The following is a 26305-nucleotide window of genomic DNA, read 5'->3' on the forward strand; positions in this document are numbered from 1 at the left end:
TCCTGTCCTTCGTCCTTTGCTGCATGTCTTCTCTCTCCCATACTTTCCAGTCTTACTCAACAAAAGGATAAAACCTTTCATATCTTAAAATTAGAAAAAGCGTGTCCCCCAATGACCTCACATCCTGTAGTCCACTTCCTCGTCACTGGTTGTGAATGGTGAGTGGTTGGAGCGGAGCGGGTCTCGCATGGTCTGCAAGCCGCGTGGAATATCATACTGCACATCAATATTGGGCCCGTGTTGGATCATGTTGATAGATATCTGACGGGCGCGGGAAACCATCATTCTTGCAATGCACTGTTTTGCATGTTCAAGGAAATAATTGGTAAGTTGAATAGCCCTGTTGGAGCGGCTCATGCATGATGTGCTCTACACACAGGTGAACTCGCCAGAGGTAAATATATAAGCGGGTGAACTCAAAAGGACTCGAGTTGGACTCGATGGTCTACTCTAATGCATCCAGAAGACTTGCACCGATTTGAGGTTTCGATCGTTGTGCAAACGGGCTGAACACGCTTTTCCTTTGCACGTTACATCTGCTTTTTCATTTAAACTCTTTGACAAAGTTGTTTTATACCAACATATCGTATAAACTTGTTTAGTCAAGCAGTGATACCGAATATTGCGACCATAGCCTAAACGCATAGCCTTAACCATTTCAATTCAAGTCATTAAAGGTTCGTTTTTAAAAAGTAAATGACATTTAAATATGAGACAACCTGAGGTGCATCTCAGTTTATAGTACGGGATGCAGCTTCACGATCAACAGAGACATGCTGGGGACTCGAACCCAGAACCTCAGCGAGTCTTTCCCCTTGTCCTATGTTCTCCTGACCTATATCACAACACACAAACAATGATCTCCTTTTAATGATTAACACTGTTTACAACATTGTCCGAATCCTATCGTTAAATAACCAAATCCCATGTTATGATAGGCCTACTGGTACAATGCAATATGTAACAAGTAATAACTCTTGAATAACTTTCTTCTCGTGTTTTTATAGAAAATGTTATTCATAAATGCAATGAGTGTCACAGTGTCCGACCTGTCGATATATTAAGTGTCTCGGTTTGAGCCTCTTTTATAAGCACCTCATGCTGCATTCCCAAGCAACAAGTTATCATGCAGATGGCGACGGGGGTTCGGACTTTGGCTCCAGCCTGCTCAGCTGCACTCAGGGTTTATGACTTTGCTTACGGATTTGTTGACCACCGTTGAAAGGGAATCCATCAGTAATGATTTAAGCTGCAGAAAGCTGACCAGATCGTGCACCCACTTTCTGATGGTCACACGATTTACCTTATCAAATGTGTTATTTAATCAGCAACTAAATAACACAGCGTTTATTGCTCTCCTAAGTAGTAAAGTTGGCCTATCGACACCTGGTCAAGAACCTCCTTGTCTGATCAGGAGTGATATATTCACCATGACTTGATCAAACGAAGATGCGATCATTCAACACTGCTCTTGTTCTGTGTGTAGCCGTGGTTTCTCTGTTGGAATGGTGACGTCGGAGATGAAGCTCATCAACCAGGGCCAGGAGGATGAGATGGTGACATTTTCTTTGAATCCTTTAACACCTATTTAGTCTGGCCTACTATAGACTAATCATTTAGTTTACAACTTGTTACATTTATATATTTGATCATTTATACAGCATGGTTCGGAAAATGAACATACACATAAGTAAGCGATTCATAATTCAGTTATAGTTATAAAATAACAATAGGTATCCACGGATACACTGTGAATTTCTACCTGGTTAAATAAAGGATTGATTGATTGATAATCTATGAATTCAGTCTTTGCCAGTACATGATTCATGACTCAGAGTCACGGCGATCGAAGGCCTCATCATAACCCTGTAGCACTGTGACACTGGGTTGGCAGGAGGTGTGGGCGTACCGGCCGTGTGTGTGGAAGAGGGTCCTGGTGGGGTTCGGGGCGGCGGCTTCGGGGGGGCTCCTCCTGCTGCTGCTGTACTGGCTGCCTGAGTGGAGGGTGAAGGCCACCTGCAACGCCTCCCCCCTCAGAGACGCCCGCACCCTGCTGCTGCGGGCCACGGTGGGTCACAGCACATTACCCCTCATCACCGTGCCAATGTAGGCCTCTGAGAGCCCTCAGCCACACCGGGGTGTAAGGTAGAAAGTAGAACGTGTTGTAGCAAGTAGAATCCTTGTAGAAAGTAGAACATGTTGTAGGAAGTAGAATCCTTGTAGAAAGTAGAACGTGTTGTAGCACGTAGAATCCTTGTAGAAAGTAGAACGTGTTGTAGCAAGTAGAATCCTTGTAGAAAGTAGAACATGTTGTAGGAAGTAGAATACTTGTAGAAAGTAGAACATGTTGTAGCAAGTAGAATCCTTGTAGAAAGTAGAACATGTTGTAGGAAGTAGAATCCTTGTAGAAAGTAGAACATGTTGTAGGAGGTAGAATCCTTGTAGAAAGTAGAACGTGTTGTAGAAAGTAGAATCTTTGTAGAAAGTAGAACGTGTTGTAGAAAGTAGAAACCTTGTACAAAGTAGAACATGTTGTAGGAAGTAGAATCCTTGTAGAAAGTAGAACATGTTGTAGCAAGTAGAATCCTTGTAGAAAGTAGAACATGTTGTAGGAAGTAGAATCCTTGTAGAAAGTAGAACATGTTGTAGGAGGTAGAATCCTTGTAGAAAGTAGAACGTGTTGTAGAAAGTAGAATCTTTGTAGAAAGTAGAACGTGTTGTAGGAAGTAGAATCCTTGTAGAAAGTAGAACATGTTGTAGCAAGTAGAATCCTTGTAGAAAGTAGAACATGTTGTAGGAAGTAGAATCCTTGTAGAAAGTAGAACGTGTTGTAGCAAGTAGAATCCTTGTAGAAAGTAGAACATGTTGTAGGAAGTAGAATCCTTGTAGAAAGTAGAACATGTTGTAGGAGGTAGAATCCTTGTAGAAAGTAGAACGTGTTGTAGAAAGTAGAATCCTTGTAGAAAGTAGAACGTGTTGTAGAAAGTAGAAACCTTGTACAAAGTAGAACATGTTGTAGGAAGTAGAATCCTTGTAGAAAGTAGAACATGTTGTAGGGAGTTGAATGAGTTGTACAAAGTAGAACATGTAGGAAGTAGAATGAGATATACAAAGTTAAATAAGTTCTCCTTAGAGCGCAACTTTGTTGCTGAACAACTTTATTACTAATACAATAATGAGACCTTGCGTCCCGGATGCCGATAGCACTCATGCTTTGGAGGAACCTGCTCATGTAACACATGAATGTTCGTCACTCTAACTCGTTAGTATGATTTTAGTGTTTCCAACGTAAATTTTCGACTTGGATAAAATCGTATGTTAAAAGTAGGATCGAGTAAATATGATAAAACAATTGACAATATCGTCACATAAATTCGCTTAACTTCACCCACAACTCTGTTCATGGTTAATTTAAGACCAAAAACAATTGTGAATGCCCGTCAGATGATGGTTCTGTGTCGTCACCACAGGATGAGTTCAGGCAGTGGTTCCGGGTCACAGTGCACGTGATGCTGGCCCCGGGAAAGAGGCCCTTTGACGCGGTGCCTCCGTGCGCCGGGGACGGGCTCTCTAACGGAGAAGGGGCCCCCAGCCTGTCCACTGAGCAGGGGGACTGCTGCGGGATGTTCCCCCACAACCAGCTTGTACCGGTACCTGCTCAACACGGCTAGCCGTTCCTGGTGCAATCCTGTTACTATGTTGAGGTCAAAATACTGTTATTATAATGGTATAGATATCATATAAACCTATTAATTCATGACATTCTACAAAAGGCATTTTATAAACATATGCAAAAAAATGTAGCTGCATTTGAAGGTATTTTAAGTTTAATATAATTTCAGTATGTACCTTTTATAGTTTTTATCAAGGATTTCAGTGAACCCTAACTGTGTCCAATACTATTTATATCGCCATCACAACAGATTTACTGACATTTTGATCATTCATCAATAAGGATGTTGGACAAAGACATCCATTATGGCTTCTCTGTAAATGTCCAACAGTTCATCTCTGCTCTCCTCTGGTTCTGCTCAGGTCCATTTCTTCAGTCACCACAGTATCAAGTATTACTGGAGTGATGACATACAGAACTTTGAAACGTACAAGTAAGCGTGCCGCTGAACAACCTCAATATATACACTGAATGTGCTTTGTTTATTCATGAATTCAATAGGGGGGACCACACAGTGGAGTGGCTTATCACTGGCTGTATTCATAAGGGCTCAATAGTGACCCTCATGCATGCGACTGCCATAAAGATGAATTCAAATATTGAATGAATGAATACTGAATACTTTGTGTGTGTGTGTGTGTGTGTGTGTGTGTGTGTGTGTGTGTGTGTGTGTGTGTGTGTGTGTGTGTGTGTGTGTGTGTGTGTGTGTGTGTGTGTGTGGATTTTACAGAGGTTTGGAGGATATGAAAGTGAGCTGTGCTGGTATTCACTCTGAACTCAGCTCAGGTCCCAGTAAGCACTTGCAGGCCTATAGGTATGTATGGATGTACATCTACAAATTAGCATGGAAGCACACACACACACACACACACACACACACACACACACACACACACACACACACACACACACACACACACACACACACACACACACACACACACACACACACACACACACACACACACACACACACACAGTCACAAACACACACCCCATAGGACAGACGAAGACTCCAATCTTCCCGCTCTTTTGTGTGTTGCTTTCCATTTGACCCCCATCCCTTCATTCCATCTCAGCCTACAGAAACCCATAAACACACACGTGCACACATTCATCAACCCACTCCTCCAACACACATACTCATACTCTGGCTTCATGTATTTGTTTTTCTGTCCACTGTTGTTGGGCAGACTACTTCAGCAACAATGCTACCATATGCTATTCCAAATATTGCTGCTCATTCCAACATACACCTCTCTATGAAAACACCCATTCAATTGATTATTTACAGATTTATCTTGAATAATTGGTTCATCTTAATTTTTTTTAACTTTTGACAGGAGGTTGTTTTTTGAGGAGAATGAAATTGCCGTCAGAGTTCCGTCTTTATTTGAACTTCTCATCAAGGAGGTGCGTTGAGAATTAAAGCTGTACTTCTCTTCTCTAATATAAATACTCACTGAAAACTTAATCTCTCTCTCTCTCGCTCTCGCTCTCGCTCTCTCGCTCTCTCTCTCTCTCGCTTTCTCTCGCTCTCTCTAGGTGTTGAATCCGTTCTACATCTTCCAGCTCTTCAGTGTGATTCTGTGGAGCTTTGATTCTTATTACTACTACGCTTCGGCCATAGTCTTCATGTCTGTGATATCCATAGCCACCTCACTGTATACTATCAAGAAGGTCAGTTTGGTATTTACTAATTTTACATGAAACACAAGCTTTTGTCCAATGGGAATTATTATTTGTAGTGTAACATTGGTATTGATATATACTTCAAACCAGTTGATCTCAACTCCTCTGGCCTTGGGACCCACCTTTTCCCATGGTATTAAGTTGCGACCCACTTTTATACAGTTCAAACCAGGTACATTTATTTCCTCGAAAATGGGCTAAACACACAATGTCATCATGACCTTTTTTAAACAAGGATATATATATTTTTATCAAATACATTGAACACTTTTGCACCCCGGAAACTGTTACATTTTTCTAAATGGAGTACGGTGTGCAGCCATTAGAAAACCACCACTCAAGACAAGCTTTAAGCCAAGTGGCCGACGTCTGTTGTTTGACTGAGAATGTATTGAACACATGGCTTTCTCCGCTTTCCCAGCAATACGTCATGCTTCACAACATGGTGGCGGCCCACAGTGTGGTCCGTGTGACCGTCTGCAGAGGAGATAAAGGTATGCTATACATCCCAGCTCCTCTGATGAGAAGCTTTTTAATAATTCAAGGTACAATATTTGCCAAAAGCAACATAATGAAATAAAAAATATTATAGAAAAATAGATAAATAAATAAAACTGATAGGGCAGTTGGTTGAAAGAGAAACTTCATCAATTTTATTAAAATAATGGATGACAGCAGACTGTCCCAAACTTTTCCAGCGTGTGACCCCACTTTGACCCTTACAGAGTTCCAGTGACCCTAGTCAATAACAACACAGAAAACTCTGCTATAATGAAAAAAACACGTTTAGGGTATTCATTTATGGAATGTATATTATTGGGAACAACGAGTTGCAGCAGTATAGTCCAGATGATCCACAGATTAGTGCACAATGGGCAGATATTATCGTCCCAGACCAAACTATGTACAGGGGAATATGTATATTTTACACTCTGAATATAACATCAGGAGCTATGAAAGAACCCTGCTGCTCCTTGAGCGTGTCTACACCCTCTCAGCTTGACTACCGACCCCCCGACAAAGTCTGGGGTCCACAAATACGCCTTCAAAAGAATCTAACCGTTTTAAAAGCAGATAAAACATTTTTTAATCAACCCTATTTGGGCTGAAATGAACACTGGAGTGAAAGTTTTATCGACTCAAGAGTCCGGGACCTTTTTGTGGTTTTCGTCCCAGAATTGGAGGAGGCCATGTCCACAGAGCTGGTCCCTGGTGATGTCATCGTCATCCCAGCCAATGGGATGATCATGCCTTGCGATGCTGTGCTAGTGTCAGGAACCAGCATAGTCAACGAGAGCATGCTGACAGGTCAGTATACCTATTATATTATCTATCTTATTACATAAAAAAAAAATAATAATAAAGTAACAATTTATATATGTGTGTATGTTCACTACCGTTCGAAAGTTTGGGGTCACTTTGAAATGTCCCTGTTTTTGAAAGAAAAGCACAGTTTTTTTCAATGAATATAACATGATATGAATCAGAAATACATTCCAGACACTGTTAATTTGGTAAATGACTATTGTAGGGTTTTTAATGGAATATCTACATAGGTGTACTGAGGCCCATTTCCAGTGACCATCAACCATCTACTGTGTTCTAATGGTACATTGTTTAGCTAATTGTGTGTAAACGATAATTGATGATAAGAAAACCCTTGTGCAATTATGTTAGCACAGCAGAAAACTGTTAAAAGTATGAGTGTTCATGGAAAACATGAAAAAAGAAAGAAAAAGGAAATCAACCATTTTAAAGCAGTTATTATAACTTCACATCCTATCTCGTTGCTGCTTTCCTCCACCAGGTGAGAGTGTGCCCGTCACCAAGACGGCCCTTCCCAGCTCCGGGTCGGAGGGGGCCTCCACCTACAGCACAGAGGAGCACAAGAGATACACCCTGTTCTGTGGCACCCAGGTCATACAGAGCCGCTTCTACACCGGCCAGCTGGTCAAGGCTGTGGTGGTCACCACCGGTGAGGAACCCTGGCTGGCTGCACCCACTAGGGCCAGGAGTCATGTCGCTCCCTCTTTCTTCCACCTACTAGATGGGTAGATAACAGGAGATATGGTTTCCACTATCTGTGGAGGAAGTTATACTGCAATCAGGAAAAGATTCTGCTGACATAAGTTGTTTGAATTGTTTGTTTTGGCTTGGTGACAAGTCATTAATATTTAGCTAAAATGTATCCATGGTCAACCTAGCCAAAGTCCTGTAGGATTGTCAAGGCTATCCAAAATATAGTCTTTAAAACAGAACAAAAACGATTATAAATAAAAAAAGGGTGTGAAAAGACGGCCAACAGGACGAGTAACAATGCTAGCTGTTCTATTTCTTTACTTTGTGGCTACAAAAGCACTGGGCTCTGAATACTAAAAACATAATTGACTGGCTGGCCCTCCACCTCCCTCAGGCTTCAACACAGAGAAGGGCCAGCTGGTGCGCTCCATCCTGTACCCCAAGCCCACGGACTTCAAGCTGTACCGCGACGCCTACCTCTTCCTGCTGTGCCTGGTGGGCGTGGCCATGATCGGGTTCATCTACACCATCGTGCTCAGCATCATCAACCAGGTAGTTAGAGCCACGTATAGCTTTGGCCATCAGAAAGATATTGCTTTTGATGTCCTTCTCTGTATGCCTTGAAGATGATGATTGCTATTGCTTTATCACTCCGCTTTAACGTATCATAAACTGTAGTGTGTATCGGCCAGGGTGTTGGAGGCAGGGTCCGATCTGCCAAGTCCACAGTCTACTCAGTAGTAGTAGCAGTCTACTCAGTAGTAGTAGCAGTCGACTCGCAGGCCTCCATGAGCAAGATGTCCGAGCCCCAACCTGCTCAGTCATGGATCCAAGCCCCTGCTGAATGAGGAAGTCGTACCAAATAACAGCGTTAGGGATCCATCTCCAGAACGTCGCGTGTCTTTTCACTCTGCTCTTCTTCTCTCCAGGTTCCCGCCAAAACCATCATCATCGAGTCCCTGGACATCATCACCATCACGGTCCCCCCCGCCCTGCCCGCCGCCATGACGGCGGGCGTGGTCTACGCCCAGCGGCGCCTGAAGCGCCTCGGCATCTTCTGCATCAGCCCCCAGAGGATCAACATGTGTGGACAGCTCAACCTGGTCTGCTTCGACAAGGTCAGCTCGTTGTCATGGCTACGGCTGCACTGGTTTGGAGGTTCGAATTGGAAGTCAGGTCGAGGGATTTAAAGTAGGGTCTTTTATTCGGATAGCCTTAAATCCCAGTGAAAAAAAAACAACTCTTCACTGGGCCATACTATAGGACGCGCCCTCAAACACTAAGCCTGCTAAAGGGCTAGGAGACCCCCCCCCCAACCCTTGGCTCCTTCCTCCAGGGGGCCAAGGCTTATAGAATAGGGAATAGTTCCGTATGAGGATCTTCAAATATTATAAAATACTTTTGATGGTGTTCATAGACAACTCCCACTACTCCGTGGAGCACGTATGCCAAAATCCATCTGGCCAAACTAAAACATGGTGTTCTCCAGTGGGTTTCGACACCCCGAACACAGCTTTTCCCGACGTGGGGTCTGCAGACCGGTTGACTCAGCTGTAGCTGTTGTCTATTGAACGGCGACCGTAGCTGGCTGTTACGACCCTTAATTCATAGACGTGGTAGGGAGGTAACCCATCAGACAATGGATTGAAATGACACTTCACAACCGGGCACCATTCAAGGAAAGGGTTTATTTGATCCCAAATTTGATCCCCTCTTACTTCCAAACCAAACCCCACAGCCTATAGGCTCTAACCTGACGGCTGTGGCCCCGTGTCTCCACAGACGGGGACGCTGACGGAGGACGGCCTGGACCTGTGGGGCGTTCAGAGAGCGGAGCACGGCAGGTCAGCGCCTCCCTCCGAGAGCGCATGTGTGTACAGACTCTCACTCCCTTACTGGTCAGCAGTCCAGTGACACCTGCATACACCGGCAGGTGTATGCAGGTGTCACTGGACTGCTGACCAGTAAGGGAGAGAGAGTCTGTAAACACAATCTTCCGCTTCCACTGCTGTCACTGAATGACTCCGTCCTCTGCTGTTGCCGGTCCGACCCTGACCGAAATCAAGCGCACCTCCTCGCCCCTCCCGCGCCCTCCATGCATCTCCCTGTGCTCGCAGAGATGTGTCTCCCATGGCGACGGCGTTTCTCTCGAGCAGCTTCATAAGAAAATCCTTTTTCTTGTTGACCGCATGCCTTTCCTCCGTCACCCGCCCGCAGGTTTTCCCCGGCCGAGTTCGACCCGTCGAAGGAGAGCTTGGTGTTCACGCCCTTCGTGGTGTGCATGGCGTCCTGCCACTCGCTGACCAACATCAACGGAGAGCTGTCCGGAGACCCCCTGGACCTCAAGATGTTCAGCGTCACCGGATGGGTGGGTCATGTGACGCTAGAACAGCCTTTTAGACGACAGGCTGATTCATGAGACTCTAATGAATAGAGATTCATTAGAGACATCAAGACAGACATATTCTTGTTACATTATTAATATTATCTGATCATCTTTTTGGCGTGACATGTTCTATTCTCGTGAAGGTTTCATAACTCTTATCCTTGTCTGTTTAACGTTAGTGGCAACTCACATTTATTCAGTTTTACATTTATTCAGTCAATCCAGTTGTCGGTACGAAATATTGGGCAGCAGAGAGACGGTAACATTTAACATCCCCGCTACGTTCTAGATCGGTTTGCTATCCTAGTGCTAGGACACAGATAACGTATAGTAGTCCATAATGATTGACACCAACGGTCGTTCCTCTTAGACCCTAGAGGAGCCCACCGAGGAGGAGACGGCGCTCCATAACCCCATCATGCCCACGGTGGTCCGACCCCCCAAGCACCTGGTGTCTGAGGCCCAGCAGAACTTCACCCTCTCTGAAACCATGGTACCAGGGGCTTCAGCCTCCCACCGACCCGCCTGCCCACTCTGGGCAGGGTATTACAGACAAACGTCTACTCTATCTACATGAGTGACAAATATTAATAAAAGACAACCAGTGAATATTATTTTGAGTACAGAATGATTCATTAATGAATCCTTCTGCCCTTCGTTCCAGGAGCTGTCTGAGCTTTCGGTGAGTTAAATCCTTTTCTACTTTTTGTTTACCGCTGAGTGCCCGTGTGACCGGTCCAAATTGAGGGGCCCCGTGCTCTGATGGGCCCCGCCTTGAGGGGTCCGCCCTGTGTCCCCCAGCGCTACGAGGTGGGCATCGTGCGTCAGTTCCCCTTCTCGTCGGCGCTGCAGAGGATGAGCGTGGTGGTGCGGCGGCTGGGCGAGAAACACATGGACTCCTACCTGAAGGGGGCGCCAGAGGTGGTGGCCAAGCTCTGCACGGAGGACTCAGGTGGGCTACCGACAGGGGGCCGCCCACCAGGGCCCATCTAGGACTGGACCGGAGGCTTCTAGGCTGGACACACTTCACATTCCTCATCCATATCGATGTTCATAAGCTACTTTAGGCCTCTACAGGTGGCGATAAATTCTTATCTTATCAATTGATCGGCTGATGTTGAGGCAACGTTTTTCTGTTCTCATATAAGGTTGCTACATGGGATGACATGTCTTTTTTTTGTATTACTAAATTGAGCAAAAGACGCGGTTGTTTATATCTTGGGGTTACTTCACGCCATCGTTGGATACTGATATCCCTCAGTCATCTGTCACTTAAAATCCAGATTAAACCTCCTTCTGTCTCTTTGCCTTTGAAGCAGATGTCTGGATCAAAGGCCTCTAAAATGAGCACATTGTTTGGCGTTGTTGTGGTTTGGTTGTTAATCTCTTGTGTTCCCCGTGGCGTGCAGTTCCGGAGAGCTTCGGGGAGACTCTGGAGGCCTACACCAGGAAGGGCTTCAGGGTCATCGCCCTGGCCCACCGCCAGCTGGAGCCCAAGCTCTCCTGGCACAGGGTGCAGAACCTCAACAGGTCAGACAAACCAGCACAGCCCAGGAATACCAACTAACACATCACTAACAACTAACCAACACATGAATACCAACTAACCAACACATGAATACCAACTAACCAACACATGAATACCAACTAATCAACACATGAATACCAACTAACCAATGTCATGCTTTTTTAGGGTTAATAATTGCATTTGTGGGTACTTCTAGAATAAGGTAACATGCCTGTATGTAAACAATACCCCTTATTATTCTCACACAGTTTATTTCTGCAAAACCAATTTCAGCATCTTTAAAAAACGTTGTGTTTTGTATCATGTCGCTTTAAGGCCCCCCTCCCGAGGTGCCCAGTCTGCCGTGATTGGTCAGAACTCCCACTCTGTTGTGATTGGTCGAACGCTTTGCTCGTGTGTCGCAAATTCGGGGGTCATTTTATGCACGACTTCTGCACTTCAGCACCGCCCACTGCACTGTCTGACGTCACACTGGTACAGAAGTAAAGTTTGAGCGCCAACTAGGGATGGGAATCGAGAACCGGTTCTTGTTCAGAACCGGTTCCGAGTCAACCGATTCCTTGGAATCGTTAGCAAGCCTGCTTAACGATTCCGCTTATCGGTTCCGGTCGCGGTAAATGCGTCGTGACGTCACACACACGCTGCTTTGATTTGGTTCAGAAGGCAGCAAACATGTCGCATTGTGCGTTCACACCAAACGCGACGGGGCGACAAGATCCCATACAAAGTGAACGTAGAGACGCGTATAAGGGCGAGTTTTTCGCGGGAGAAAACCGATGACAAGCTTTTGTCGTGATGACAGCCAATCAGCGTTCAACAGCGTGATAACTGAGTGACATGTGTAACGTAACAGCCAATCCGCGTTCAGCCGTCAAACTCAGTGCAGCAGTCCGGGTGAACCGCGGAATGGAGGAGAAAGTGATTGTTGCAGTTTGCGACTCCCGGAGCTCTATATATAATAGTATATAATATATTATATACTATATTATAATTGTATATATAATATCACGGCCAACAGCTCTGTCGCCTCCGGATGGCCGTAGCGTGGGGTGCTCTCATAGGGATTGGGCTTCTCGGGGTTTGTTTACCGGCATTGCTATGGTTTCCGGTCTTATGTGTTCCAACGGTTTATTAGGTAGGCCCATCTAATACATCTCTGTCTAATCAATGCTTCATTTTGTTTATGTCAGTTTAATTTTGTTACAAGTTGAATGCAAATGAGCACTTTTAGAATTCCAAAAGGCACAAGCTCTTACTTGGCTGTTTTCAGTCTGTGTTTTTAGTTGTATGGCACATAATGATGGCATTTGGGCTTAAAAAGCGAAACATATATTTTTTCTTCTAGACCAATTGATTTGAAAATGTAAAATTTCCTAATACTAGAAGCACTTCTGATCAGATATAAAAGAGATGTAATGCAAACAAACACATTTATACTTATTTTCTCACCCAATGAGAATCGATAAGAGAATCGATAAGGAATCGGATCGATAAGCAGAATCGGAATCGGAATCGTGAAATTCTTATCAATTCCCATCCCTAGCGCCAACAAGCTATTTGACGCACTGAGGGGCGTTCTCTGTGGGCCGACTACTCCCCCTGGCTCAGACTTTCTCCTTTAGCAGACGTCAAACATGTATACATACGTCATATACAGTCTAAAGCAAAGGGAAAAGTCGAAAAAGCATGATATAACCCCTTTAGCGACATGGATCTGAGTTCAAGTCCCTTTGAAAAGAGGAAGCTGTTCAGACAAATCATAAGTAAATATAATTATACAAAATCGGGAGCATTACAAATGAACCGTATGCGTATGTAATATGTAACCATGTATGTGACCCATCATGTGACAGGGGGGTGATTGTGTGTCCTGTGTGGCTCCCAGGGACCAGATAGAGACCAACATGGACTTCCTGGGGCTGATCATCATGCAGAACAAGCTGAAGTCTGAGTCTGCTGGAGTCCTGCAGGACTTACAGAGAGCTGATATCCGCACGTTGATGGTCACAGGTCAGATAAACCTCATATGTATTTAAGAATTCAAACTTTTTTTTTGTGTAGTTCACAGTGGTACTGTTCAAAAGATATGCACCATGTATTGTACCATAAGAGATTGATCCTCAATGCCTCAGGATGCATTCTTTCATGAACCCTGGCCGATTTGGCCCTCCCCTCTTGAGATTTAATCACACATTTCCAACATCAATTACAGAACTGTATCTTGACATTACAGCTATTACACCTAGTCTATACAGCTCTGTATAAAACTGTTGTTATCAAACACAGAGTGGGTACAGCCTATTCAGTAGTGGTTAGCCAACATTGATTCCGTTGGTTGTAAGGCATATTTGCAAAATGTAACACCCTACATGTCTGATAGTGTTTGGATACAGAGCTAACATCAAATGGAGAGGCCCTTTGTGAATCTCATGTTCTTGACCCTCTCTTTGTATATGTGTGTGATGTTGTCTGACTCTGTTCAGTGTTGAATTCAACTCAAACTCTACCCACCCTGTGGTTCAGGGGACAACATGCTGACGGCTATATCTGTGGCCCGGGACTGTGGGATGATCCGTCCTCGGGACAGGGTCATCATCGCCGAGGCAACGCCCCCTAAAGATGTCCAACCAGCCAGCATCATGTGGTGCTACACAGAGAACCCAGACCCCGGCACTAGCAAGGACCACCAGCTAGGACCAAGCAAGACCAAGGTATAGCAACATGAGCCGGTAGATTTGGCAGATCATTTAGGAATTGAATGAATTGCTACTTCATACTTCATACTTTGATGAACCCTAGCTTATGAACACAGTTTTGGACCAAGGAAGATCACAGAGATCAATGACAGATTTGTGTATTTGACTCACAGGGTTTGAAACCCTGATCTGCAGCCTACTGTCAGGCATTCTTGAGCGAGATACCTGCTCCTTAACAACATGTATCTAACATTCAGTGATACCTTGGATAAAAGCATCTGATTGATTACACAAAACATAGATATAAGTCACTTTCCAACTGGTCCAGTCTCCTAGCGGCGGTCTTGGACCCATCTGGGTTAATGCTTAAACTTTGAACCCTGAAAAAAACAGCCTCCAACTTGTTAAAAATGTATAATAAAAACGATAATTAATTAATTAAACGATTTCCAGGTTGGAAACTCTGGTATAATTGAGAGCTTGTCCGTCTTGACGTCATTCACAACATCAAACATGGCCGCCTTCGTTGTTATTAGGAATTGCAAAATGTTTGTTTTTTGTAGTTTCTCGTACGGTCAGCCTTACTGAACTCGGTATACTCTAAGAATCCTGTGTGGGACCGACCGAAAGGGGGCGTTCCTCCGTGAAATGCCGCAAGAAAGCTGGAAGATTTCCCCACTTGCAACTCGTAATGCTGGTGTACCATACAAATGATGGAGCCAAGATGGCTTCTAGGTGAATAAGGTGTTTTGATATGGTGTGGAGACGGAGCCAAGATGGCCGCTGGGTGAATCAGGCCCGTGTTTCGATGTGGTGTGGTGGGCTGCAGCTGCCTCCCATGAAGTTGACCGTGGGCAGTGTTGTCTGCTTCGCCAGCTCCCTCCACAGGACTCCAGGCTAGAGGAGGGGCTGGGCGGTGGGCTGCTGGACGGAGACGCCCAGGACTTCCACTTTGCCGTGAGCGGCAGAGCCTTCGCCATCATCACCGAACACTTCCCCGAGATAGTGCCCAAGGTGAGCGCTGATCAATCGGTTCATTGATTCAGTCTTTCATGTCAGTCATTCAGCATCATTTATGTGTTAGTTTACTTACCAATCAATGTTTGATTGCTATTATTATTAGCACAACAATGTTTAATTGATGTTTGGTTGATTAAATAATTCCCCTGATTTATACTTCCTTGTTTATATAGCATGACATTTTTTTAGCTGCTTAAGTATACTTTGTGGTGTGTGCATAAAAACAGACCCCAAAGAAACCCACCTTCTGCTGCGTCCCAGCGCTGTGATTGTGTGTTGTAACTCATGGTTCTGTCCACACGGGGGCGCTGTTCCAGCTTGTGCTGAGAGCGACAGTGTTCGCCCGCATGGCTCCCGACCAGAAGACCCACCTGGTGGAGGTCCTTCAGAGTGTGGAGTGAGTCCCTGTCTCTCCTTCTGATGCCATGTTCAGTACATCTGTGTATTGATACCCATGCAGTAGTCTTCTGTCATGCTAGTGTAATGTTTGAAAATGTGTCATTCAAATGGGTTCACTAGAAAGTGGTGTCTTGTTTTCTGGTTCTTCAGCTACATCGTTGGAATGTGTGGCGATGGGGCTAATGACTGTGGGGTGAGTATGGATTACTTTCATTGGTAACCGAATGCTCATGGAACAGCCAGTTTATTGGCATGTTCACATCATTCCTTAAACATACAACAAATATAATGTCTCTCTCTCTCTCTCTCTCTCTCTCTCTCTCTCTCTCTCTCTCTCTCTCTCTCTCTCTCTCTCTCTCTCTCTCTCTCTCTCTCTCTCTCTCTCTCTCTCTCTCTCTCTCTCTCGTGCTATCTGGTGCTATCTCAGGCGTTGAAGAGGGCTCACAGTGGGATCTCTCTGTCTGAGTTGGAGGCTTCAGTGGCCTCTCCCTTCACCTCCACCACCCCCAACATCTCCTGTGTCCCAAACCTCATCAGGTGGCTTCATCACACCTCATCACACCCCGTCACACCAAATCACACCCCATCACATCCCATCACACCCGTCACACCCCGTCACATCCCTTCTCTAGAAGAGGCCGGCCAATACAAGGAGATGTGTTATTATTTAATGCATAAAGATATAGATATAGATATGCGTCATCAGAAGGGAAAGCTAGCCTCACAAATGTCTGACCCACCTCACGTTGCCATAATGTAGCCATGTATATTTATTGCAAATGTTGCAATTAGATAATGAAGGCTGGGCAAGAAGAAATGGAAAAATTATTCAAAAACACGAAACGCTAAAACTGCTCCCAATAGGGGATCCTAATTTGAAGAATATGGTGCCTATTTACAGGAGGCAAAAATGATCACGTCAAGTGACATCATTGTAGACATGACAACACTTCCTGGTCTAAACGGCAGCCTTCTGATTGGTTCCCAGGGAGGGCCGTGCTGCTCTCATCACGTCCTTCTGCGTCTTCAAGTTCATGGCCCTGTACAGCATCATCCAGTACGTCAGCGTCACCCTGCTGTACTCGGTACGTAGTACACAGTACCACGTAGTGCTACACACAGTACCACGTAGTGCTACACACACACTACCATCTATTACTACACACACAGTACCACGTAGTACTACACACACTCTACCACATAGTGCTACACATACTACCACGTAGTGCTACGCACACTGTACCACTTAGTACTACACACACAGTACCACGTGGTGCTACACACACAGTACCACATAGTACTACACACACACAGTACCATGTAGTACTACACACACAGTACCATCTATTACTACACATACAGCACCATGTAGTAATACATAAACAGTACCCTGTAGTACTACAGTTTTCCCCTGTTATACTCTTATTGTAAGTATACCATGTGCTTGGCTTCCATCTAGAGCGACCTACAGTGACTGGTGGCCTACAGGTGGGGGTCCCACAGCCTAGCCAGTAGCCACCACACTATCCCCCCGCCTGGAATAATGCCCTTTGTGGTCTGCTAATGATCCTCTTTGAATGATTTAGCACAGGGGTTTAAAACATATCTGTACCCATCTACAGTGCACTTGACTACCAATAATAAAACATATTGATACAAATGAATAAATAAATAGTTTTACTTTGGTTTATGATTCATATAGCTCTTCGGCTCTGACCAGTGGTTGCTTTTCTTAACTTGCCTGTGCATATTTAGAACTTCGAAGAGTGTCCGATATCGATGCTATGCTGGGAACGTCGCCTCTGTGAATCTCAGAGGATTAGAGCATCAGATGCCAAACGACTAGATGTAAATGATTGATTTCTCCCTGGGAGGTAGCCGCATTAATCTCCCTCCCCGCAGCCGACCGGGGGTTAATCAGCCTGGGTGTGAGAACCAAGCGAGGGGAGGGGGCGAAGGAACTTTGCGAAACAATAGCGTTTGTGTAACTCGTTCTTAAGCCTTCTTCCAAGAATGTGTACATCTTGTTTGAACGCTAAACAGTTTAACCGATATTCTGTGTTTTTTTTAAATGTCCTGATATTTAACATGACTTTTTTTTTTGCATGTTCACTTTATCGTCAAATTTGTCACAGCGTCAAACCAATTTCACATTGGATGTGAACAACACGGGTTTGGAATTAAACAAATCAGGGTTTATTGAAGCGATAAACATCTTGCATACAAAATAAGTATGTACATACTGAATACTTTATCCAGTTTGTATAATTTAATTTAATTACCATTTGGATTTGTCCTTTCCTTGTGCAGATCCTCAGCAACCTGGGAGACTTCCAGTTCCTGTTCATCGACATCGCCATCATCCTGCTCATCGTCTTCACTAGTGAGAACAACACATGCATCCACCCTGACACTCGGCCCCTCTGTAGCGAGACACTTCATTCATATGATGTCCCAACATTGAGAATGACGAGATCTGGGGTCAAACTATACTTTACGAATATCACAAATATATTGACTGATGATTCCTTCCATCCTCCTCCAAATGAGGGGAAAGACCCTTGGAATTTAGGTTTTATGAGACTGAATCATTATCAGATTTACATTTAGGCAATACACCCAGCCACCGCGCAAACTCTTTAATCCAAAGCAAGTTACAAGTGAGGTTTAGATCAATCAAAGAAATAACACAGACTAACACAACACTATTATTAAACTACAGCACAGCTTTCAACTCCACTTTATTTATAGGACATTTCCTTCCCTTAAACTTTATTTATATTGCAACTTTATTTATTGGACATTTCATTCAATTCCACTGAATCAAAGTTTCAAATAAATAAATGACTGAAATGAAAGAAAGAAAAGAGCATAAATTGTCAGCCATGCATCCACTCATCCATCCTACTATTATTAATCCTTACTCTGTTTTGACTCACTAACCAAATGGCTGAACCAATGAACTGACAGCGGGCTCTTGGCTCCTCCCCCCCCCCCAGTGAGCCTGAACCCGGCCTGGAGGGAGCTGGTGTCTCAGCGCCCCCCCTCTGGGCTGATCTCGGGCCCGCTGCTCTTCTCGGTCCTCACCCAGATCCTCACCTGCCTGGCCTTCCAGGTCCTGGCCTTCCTGCTGGTCCGGCAGCAGGCCTGGTACCACGTCTGGACCCCCCTCTCCAAGTAAGGATTATGTTACATCATAAATACATGATCAACACTGTTATTACCAATCTATACAGCACTATGAATACATGATCAACAGTTATTACCAATCTATACAGCATTATGAATACATGATCAACACTGTTATTACCAATCTATACAGCATTATGAATACATGATCAACACTGTTATTACCAATCTATACAGCATTGTGAATACATGATCAACACTGTTATTACCAATCTATACAGCATTATGAATACATGATCAACACTGTTATTACCAATCTATACAGCATTATGAATACATGATCAACACTGTTATTACCAATCTATACAGCATTATGAATACATGATCAACATTGTTATTACCAATCTATACAGCATTAGAAACACATTAACACCACTGTTTTTACCAACGTTAACAGCATTATTTAGACATTAGTAACACTATTAACATTTTAATACTTACTATTGGGTATATCACTGTTGTTAATCAGCGTTATTAAAAACATTAATAATATTGTTATCAAAAAAGAAAAAAAACATGGACTATATTAACACATTTGTCTGATTATTTTGCCACTGACAATAAATGGTTGCTTTGCCCCTATTGTTGCTTAATATTACCTTTCTAATAATTGTCTCATGTCTATCTTTATCTGATATCTTGCTTGTCTGTCTATCAATATATCTGTCTGTCTGTCTCTTTCCTTTGTCCCTTCCTTCCTTCATTCCCTCTGCTCGCCTCTCCTCTCCTCCTCAAGTGCCTGTAACGTCTCGGCGGGCCCCGGGGGTCCGTCCCACGGGGCCAACGCGACCACGGGGCCCCACGACCACAAGAACATCCGTAACTACGAGAACACCACGCTGTTCTACGTGTCCACCTTCCAGTACCTGGCCGTGGCCATCGTCTTCTCCAAGGGGAAGCCCTTCAGGCTGCCCAGCTACAGGAACTGTGAGGAACCTTATTGAGACATTCAACTCAACCTTCTTCATGCAGCACATTGGAGCGCATTTCATTGAACTCGCATTCAGCTCTCATTCAGCTCCCATTCAACTCTCATTCAACTCTCAACTTTATTTATAGCACAATTCATTCAACTCGACTTTATTGATAGCGCAATTCATAAATTTGACTCTATTTATAGGACATTTCATTAAATTCAACAGATTCAAAGTTTCAAATGAACAAATGACTGAAATGAAAGAAAGAATAATGAGCAGAACTGTCAGCCATGCATCCAGGTCCCACTCCTCTGTCATCTTCTCTGTTGTGTTTTATTTCACTAGGGCAATTCATGCTGGCCTGCATCAGCCTGTACATCTTCCTCTTCCTCATCCTGCTGCACCCTCTGCCTGCCATTGACAGCTTCCTTGAGGTACACCCGCTCACTAACACAGGTTAACAAAGTGTGTTATTGTTAGGTAATCGGGAGGTTTACTGTGTTACGGTGAATGAGGGCAGCTTATAGAGTGAGGTAAGGAACGGCGTTGTTCTCCCGGACCAACCAAAGAATGGGACTCCTTGTCTCATCGAGTTCTGTTCATCTGACCCTCCCCTTCAGATAGATCACACTGAGGAGCAGGTAGGGAAGAGGGCGTCCTGCTGTAGAATGCTTACAGGTGAGGCTGTGAACATGGGGGATTGAACCCAGTATATTTGAACTAGGAGTCAAAACAAAGACCAACCAGGCAGCACGCCCCCTGCCCGGGATAGTGCAGAATGCTGTGCTGGCCCGTCTGGAGCTGTGCCTGTGGGGCTGCTATTCCCAGTAAAGCTGTGTGTGTGTGTGTGTGTGTGTGTGTGTGTGTGTGTGTGTGTACTGTGTACTGTGCCTTACTGTACAGACAGCGATATATTGTTTCACCTTCTTCTGAAAAAGTAATTATTGCAAGTCGCTTTGGATCGAAGTGTCAGTTAAATTCCCTAAAGTTAAATATAAATGTGTGTGTGTGTGTGTGTGTGTGATCTGGCTCCCTCCGGTCCTCAGATCGTGTGCGTTCCCCAGGACTGGCGCGTGACGCTGGCCATGATTATCATAGCGAACGCAGCTGTGTCCTTCGTCCTGGAGGTAGGATTCATTCAAATCAGGAAATATTGTTGCTTTTATCATGAACCTATCTCTTTCATACTTCCTTCTTCCTATCTTTGCTGGTGTTGTGTTTCTTTGCCGGTGTTGTGATTGGTTGAAAAATGCCAAATCCTCCGTATTCAATCAGCTGCATTGTCTTGCTTCCTTAAAACCATCCGAAACCGCGCCTAGACCTTAGTGCTGGACATCCTCCTGTGGAGGCTGGTGTTCAGCCGGGACACACAGGATGTCAGTCAGGCCACCCGCTCTCCCCCCACAGCGCCCCCACAGGTCGGGATCACTCACTACATCCTCTGACACTGCTGTCCGCTCCCACTTTTTACACATTGAGAGGCAATTTGACCAATTTCAATCTTGTTCTACAATGCAGTTCATAGTAAATCATTTGTTTCATTTCAATTTTGAATCAGCTTGATTTCATAATGATAAATCATGGTCATTTTCACTTGGATTATGTTTCTGGTTGACCTGATCAAGATTTATGTTTTCATACAACATATGCCAATCAACCATTATAATTAGCACCACTTCCCTGGTTCATTAAAATAAAAACAATCTTGGATAGCAAATTGTATGTCTGATGGTGGAATTGGCCTGGTCACCATGTACATACAGCGTACTCGTCTTCTGAAGTACTTACATTAAGCAGACACAATCCCTATTTCTTGCTATCATTGATCACTTGTAAGATCCGAACCATGACTAGAAAATTCTTCAATTCTACTGTTTTCTGGAAAGGAAATGACTCTCTACCACATTCTATGTGTTCTTGCTCGCCCACTTCCTCTCCTTGTCTCAACCCTTTTTACAGTTGGCCAACGACCGCTGGGCCTCTGCCTTCCTATCCTGGCTCTTCTGCCGCAGACACAGGCCTCCCAAGGCCTGCTACAAGCAACTGTCGCTGGAGCTGCGGGACGATCCAACATGGCCGCCGACGCCTTCCGCCGTCACCTTCGCTAACCCCTCCCAACCGGACCTCTCGGATCCCATGTGACCCCATTCGCTGGTGACTCATGGATAACATCCCTCCATAATTTGAACCATGTGTCTCCCGTTTTTATAGATTTATATCCAGTGTCAAACCAATGTTTACCCTCGCTGGCTAATTGACCAACCACAGACTATAGCCTAGTGCCTTCACATCAAAAGCCAAGCCAATTTCCTACTCACGCAACCTCAAACTTTATCACGCGAGTGCTTCAGCATCTACGATTTGTGCCAAAGTTCAAATATTCCAACCCAAGTGAACACGTGAATGAGGCAGAATGCGTTGTTCGCCCGAGTAGAATTGTCCTGAAGCGGAAAAAATATTCATGTCTCTGCATTGACTTTGTATGAATATGCGCCGTGACAAAAATTCCTTGGCTTTTAGTGTGAACAAACCTTAATCCAATACTTGAATGAAGACCCTGAATGTGACTATGCAGTGGACTCTGGTTTACTCTTTAATTTTGCTAGCAAGCAAGGCCGCACCAGCATCCAGACAGAACCGTCCATGTGGTTCAAAAGTCCAGTACGAGAACATTTCTGTGTATGTGTGTGTGGGTGTGTGGTAGGAGTGTGTGTGCGTTTGTGTGTTTGTGAGTTAAATATACGTCTATTAATGTGAACAAACATGTTGAACTGAAACTACTGACCCTTGGATTAGCGTTTTTTTCTGAATGACTTAGTAGTGTGCCGCAGGATAAAGTCTGAGCACACTGCGCTACGCAGAATGAATGCACAGCCAGAATACATTTCAAAATCATTTGCAACAAAATACTTTATTTTATGTGGCCTTTGGAACAAAGGCCTTGCTCTTAATCTGTGAATAACCATAATTTCTAAGACTTTTGGAGAGTTACAGGTAGCATCTCACCGGGCTTGTTCACACTACCTCCGTCCGTCGACCGATCTCATTGATTTTGCATGGGGCACTCACGAAATGCATTGTGGGTTCGTCCGTCCATTCGGCTTCGTGGCATTCGTCAAATAGTTCAGAAATGTTCAACTTTTCAGGCAGCGCCGGATCCGTCGGCCAATCAGATCGCGGTACACTGCACGCGTTTCCTGGATCCATTTTGCAATAACGAGCAGGAAAAAGCAGGAAAAATCTGTTCCTTAAATTTTTTTAAAGAAATGTGGAATGATAGGATTGTTTTTATTCACCTGTTGTTTGTGTCATCTTTTGTATTTATATCCACACATCGTCTTTGTAGAGCAGGGATGGGCAACTTTCATGATAAAGAGGTCCACATTTTTCATCATAACCACTGGAGGGCCACATGACTGCACACTTCAACTAAACGTGAGCTGAGAGAAGCTACACAATTTTGAATTTGGTAGATATGATTTCCTGTATTTTGGTGCATTTTGGGGATGGCCACTACTTAAAAAATCATCCAGAATCATAACCTATGTACGGTATGTTAATTGATCCAACATACATTCATTTCACGTTTTCCATGCTGAAACAGCCACATGAATGGTCAGTATTTTTATCAGTGCAAAGGGCTCACATACATCATCATTCAATGAAGTCAAAAAACTGAAAAACAGTGGCCCAACATTAAGTGCAACAACTCAATGAACTCAAACCCAACAAGCAGTTGTAGTAGTTGTAGTGAAGACTTAAGTGGATATCTTTAATGACTGATATCGCTTCTAAGCAAACTAGACGCATGGGTTTGCCTTCGAATTCTATGAATTCTTCTCATCTTTCTTGACCGAGTTTTCTGTAACTCGATCAATTATTATTATTTTTTTTTATTATTATTTTTTTATTATGTGCGGGCCTGACTGAGTGAGGATGCGGGCCGCACTGAGTGAGGATGCGGGCCGCCAGTTTCCCATCCCTGGAGGGAAGCAATTTGACTGGCTGCAGTATGCGTCTACAATGACTAGTCCCCTATACGTGAGATACGCCCTCGGTCATCCGTCGACGGACGCATGTAGTGTGAACAAGGCGTCAGTGTTCCTTCCCCTCTCCATACAAGGACAAAACATTGTTTAATAATGATTAAGATAATGATGGATAGTATTTTTATAACACCTTGAGATTGTCCCTGCCAATGAAACAGGCTGTATATATAAACAATATAATAATAATAATAATTATTGTTAATGAAGGGCTCAGATTTTAAGACCAGGTTTGATTTTGATTTAACATTCCAATCCATTCAATAAAATCAAGCCTCTAGTGACATCCTACGGGGGTGTGTCCACCCAGTACCATGAATATATCAACCGACCAACCCGATCAGGGTCTACCAACCAACCCCGATCTGGACTGGACCAACTGGTAGGCTGATTGATCGGTCACACCTCGTGGTTAAATAGGAGCCTTTGAAAACCTAGGGTTGATGTTTACTTAGAACCTGGCCCATTTTGTCTAGGTCTATTTTTCTATTTGACATGATTGTTAAAAAGACTGAAATCATTCCAATCTTTCGTTTTATATGTGTTTATATGAAGCAATGGAGAGCAGTCTGATTGTACTACTTCCCGTGGAAGACACGTGTGTGACGTTGAGAGAGAGCGAGGTAGAGTGTATGTGTGTATTTGTGGAAGAACGATCCATCTGGATAAGATGTGAATTTAGACAATAACACAAAGATATATTCTTGAATAAAACACATTTTTAAGTTTATTGAAATTTTTTTAATACAATTTACAATGTGGCTGAATGCTGTTTTAATTAAAGAAGCTGATTATCGCAAAGAACGGATTGTCTGTTGTCTGATTTTGAACTCTGTGAGAAGGCGTTCAATTCAGGTTTTCTTCTTACATGAGTCTTTTATGGCAGACAGACATTACGTCAGTGATTCCTCATCGCTATTTATCATCCATCAGAGCTGCAATACTACACATAAAAGCATGTGGTGATCACAACAACACCAGCCTCCCACAGCACATGCCCCCATATAATAACTGCGTATATTAAGCCACCCTTGCCCACTTCATGGGGGGGCTGACCTTGGCCGCACTTGTTCAGCCACGTCTCCCTGATCAGTTATGGGCTCCGCGCTGGCTGGCATATGGGTGCTTAAAGCCACCAGAGTGGAGGAGAAAGAGGGGTATCATTTCATGTGGAGATCAGGGACTATACGGCCCAGTGAATGGGTGGATTTAGAGGTGGGGGGCATGGGGGGGGGGGGGGGGGGGGGGCGCTTTGAATGAGTGGGGGAAAGGGGGTCCGAACTCCTAAGCAGCGCCAGTGAAAGGGATCTCCCACAAATCTGGGAAGAGGCTTGTTTGGGAATATTCATGATGAGGATGAGGAGGGGTCATGAATTCATGTGCTCATGTCTTCCTCCTCTCTCTCTGCGGATCATCTTTTGGGTAAACACGCGCGGCAGCGGCAGCAAGATCGTGCACAAGGCCCGGGCGTGTTTGCGATGTCGTCTGCAGGATAGTGTTGCCCCCTGGACAAAGCGATATCGGGGCTTGTGTGTGCTGTGCTGTATTGCTTTGGAGCAGCCGTGGAACAGATGGGCCGCTGCTGGGGGGGACCTGAAGAGGCCAAAGCACACAGCCTTTATTTCTCACAGTGGGCCGCGTTGCCACGAGGCCTTCTATCAAGCTTGTGCTCAGACTCCCCCCCCCCCCCCGCCTCCCAGATTTTTTTCCTTACACCTCGATACGTTTTTGTTAGAGTGGTGTTTTCAATGTTTGTGTCTGTGGACACATTCTGTTTGCGTTGCCTTAGCTTTACGACGAAGATCCCGCTAAGCCTTGAGGTCCTGCGCACACACACCAGGGAGACCGAGCACGGCGTCACAACGATCAGTCAGTGTGACATGTAGCAAGAACCGGCTCCCACTCCCAGGCTCCCTGGAACCAACGGGAGGGTTGCATGGTCCGCAGCTTGACCTTTAGGCATCCCGGTCAAGAGACCTATACCTTCTGCTGAATCCCATCAAATCAAATCGAATCATTCACCTTACATGACGTCTAAATTAGTCCCAATTACGCATAAACCGAAGTATATAGGCTACATCCAGTGTGTACGTAACCTCTGAGCACACGCACGCACACACACACACGCACAGACATACACACATGTACACACACGCTGACACACTCACACACACAGACACACAGAACCCTAAATGTACACACACACACACACACACACACACACACACACACACACACACACACACACACACACACACACACACACACACACATACGCTCCTCCACAGCACCTAAAAGTCACATACCCCTCTCCTACAGAGGTGAGCAATGCCGGGGGCCACTCGTACCACCGGGGGCCACCGGTAATTGATAGTCTGAACCGCAGGCCGACCTGATGCTCACTTGCGGTCCGCCTCATTCTACGGCCGACACAAAGGAGGCCATGTCTGCTGGACGGCCTGCTGGGGTCTGGGAGCGGCAGACGGACACAAAGCCAGCGCTCCTCCGCCTCCTCCTGCTCCTCGTCCTTCTCCTGTCCCCTCAGCTCATCTCCGTCCTCCACCCCTTTATGGCATCCCTGTCCCTTCTTGTTCTTCTTCTCCCCCCCCCCCCCCCCCCCTTTATGGCGTCTCCCAGCCGCCTGAATGGGCGCTGTGGTTGGTCAATAAATCCAGTGATTCAGGGGGAGGACAGTTGCAGCCGTGTTAGCATTTGTTCACAGGCTTGTCGTAGGGACGGG

At 44.8% G+C, this 26305-nt stretch overlaps 1 protein-coding gene across 2 annotated transcripts; it reads left to right on the forward strand.

Moving 5' to 3' along the window:
- On the forward strand, nt 1-24361 carry LOC130387343 (polyamine-transporting ATPase 13A3-like). Of its 2 annotated transcripts, XM_056596372.1 has the most exons (33): nt 1-325; nt 1487-1556; nt 1895-2068; nt 3471-3650; nt 4036-4106; nt 4404-4487; nt 5017-5086; nt 5219-5353; nt 5787-5859; nt 6542-6673; nt 7173-7340; nt 7779-7936; nt 8314-8502; nt 9167-9228; nt 9602-9752; nt 10141-10263; nt 10435-10452; nt 10572-10722; nt 11180-11300; nt 13184-13308; nt 13822-14009; nt 14871-15008; nt 15332-15411; nt 15564-15606; nt 15841-15950; nt 16402-16498; nt 17724-17796; nt 18413-18590; nt 19339-19529; nt 19865-19953; nt 20566-20646; nt 20839-20937; nt 21479-24361. In XM_056596372.1, the coding sequence occupies exons 2-33, from the start codon at nt 1506-1508 to the stop codon at nt 21659-21661; spliced, it is 3786 nt and encodes a 1261-aa protein (XP_056452347.1). In that variant the 5' UTR covers nt 1-325; nt 1487-1505; the 3' UTR covers nt 21662-24361. The 2 variants fall into 2 exon arrangements, with proteins under 2 accessions (XP_056452347.1, XP_056452348.1); XM_056596373.1 differs by lacking the exon at nt 20839-20937.
- Nucleotides 24362-26305: the final 1944 nt, after the last annotated feature.

Source organism: Gadus chalcogrammus, chromosome 8 (genome assembly GCF_026213295.1).
Source record: "Gadus chalcogrammus isolate NIFS_2021 chromosome 8, NIFS_Gcha_1.0, whole genome shotgun sequence".
NCBI classification, from domain to species: Eukaryota; Metazoa; Chordata; class Actinopteri; order Gadiformes; family Gadidae; genus Gadus; species Gadus chalcogrammus.

Bases quoted from the DNA above. Each gene is read 5' to 3' on its own strand.
- LOC130387343 (XM_056596372.1), top strand. From the start codon at position 1,506: ATGGTGACGTCGGAGATGAAGCTCATCAACCAGGGCCAGGAGGATGAG. The intron at 6,674-7,172 runs GTCAGTATACCT...TTCCTCCACCAG, and splicing joins CAACGAGAGCATGCTGACAG to GTGAGAGTGTGCCCGTCACC. The intron at 7,341-7,778 runs GTGAGGAACCCT...CACCTCCCTCAG, and splicing joins GGCTGTGGTGGTCACCACCG to GCTTCAACACAGAGAAGGGC.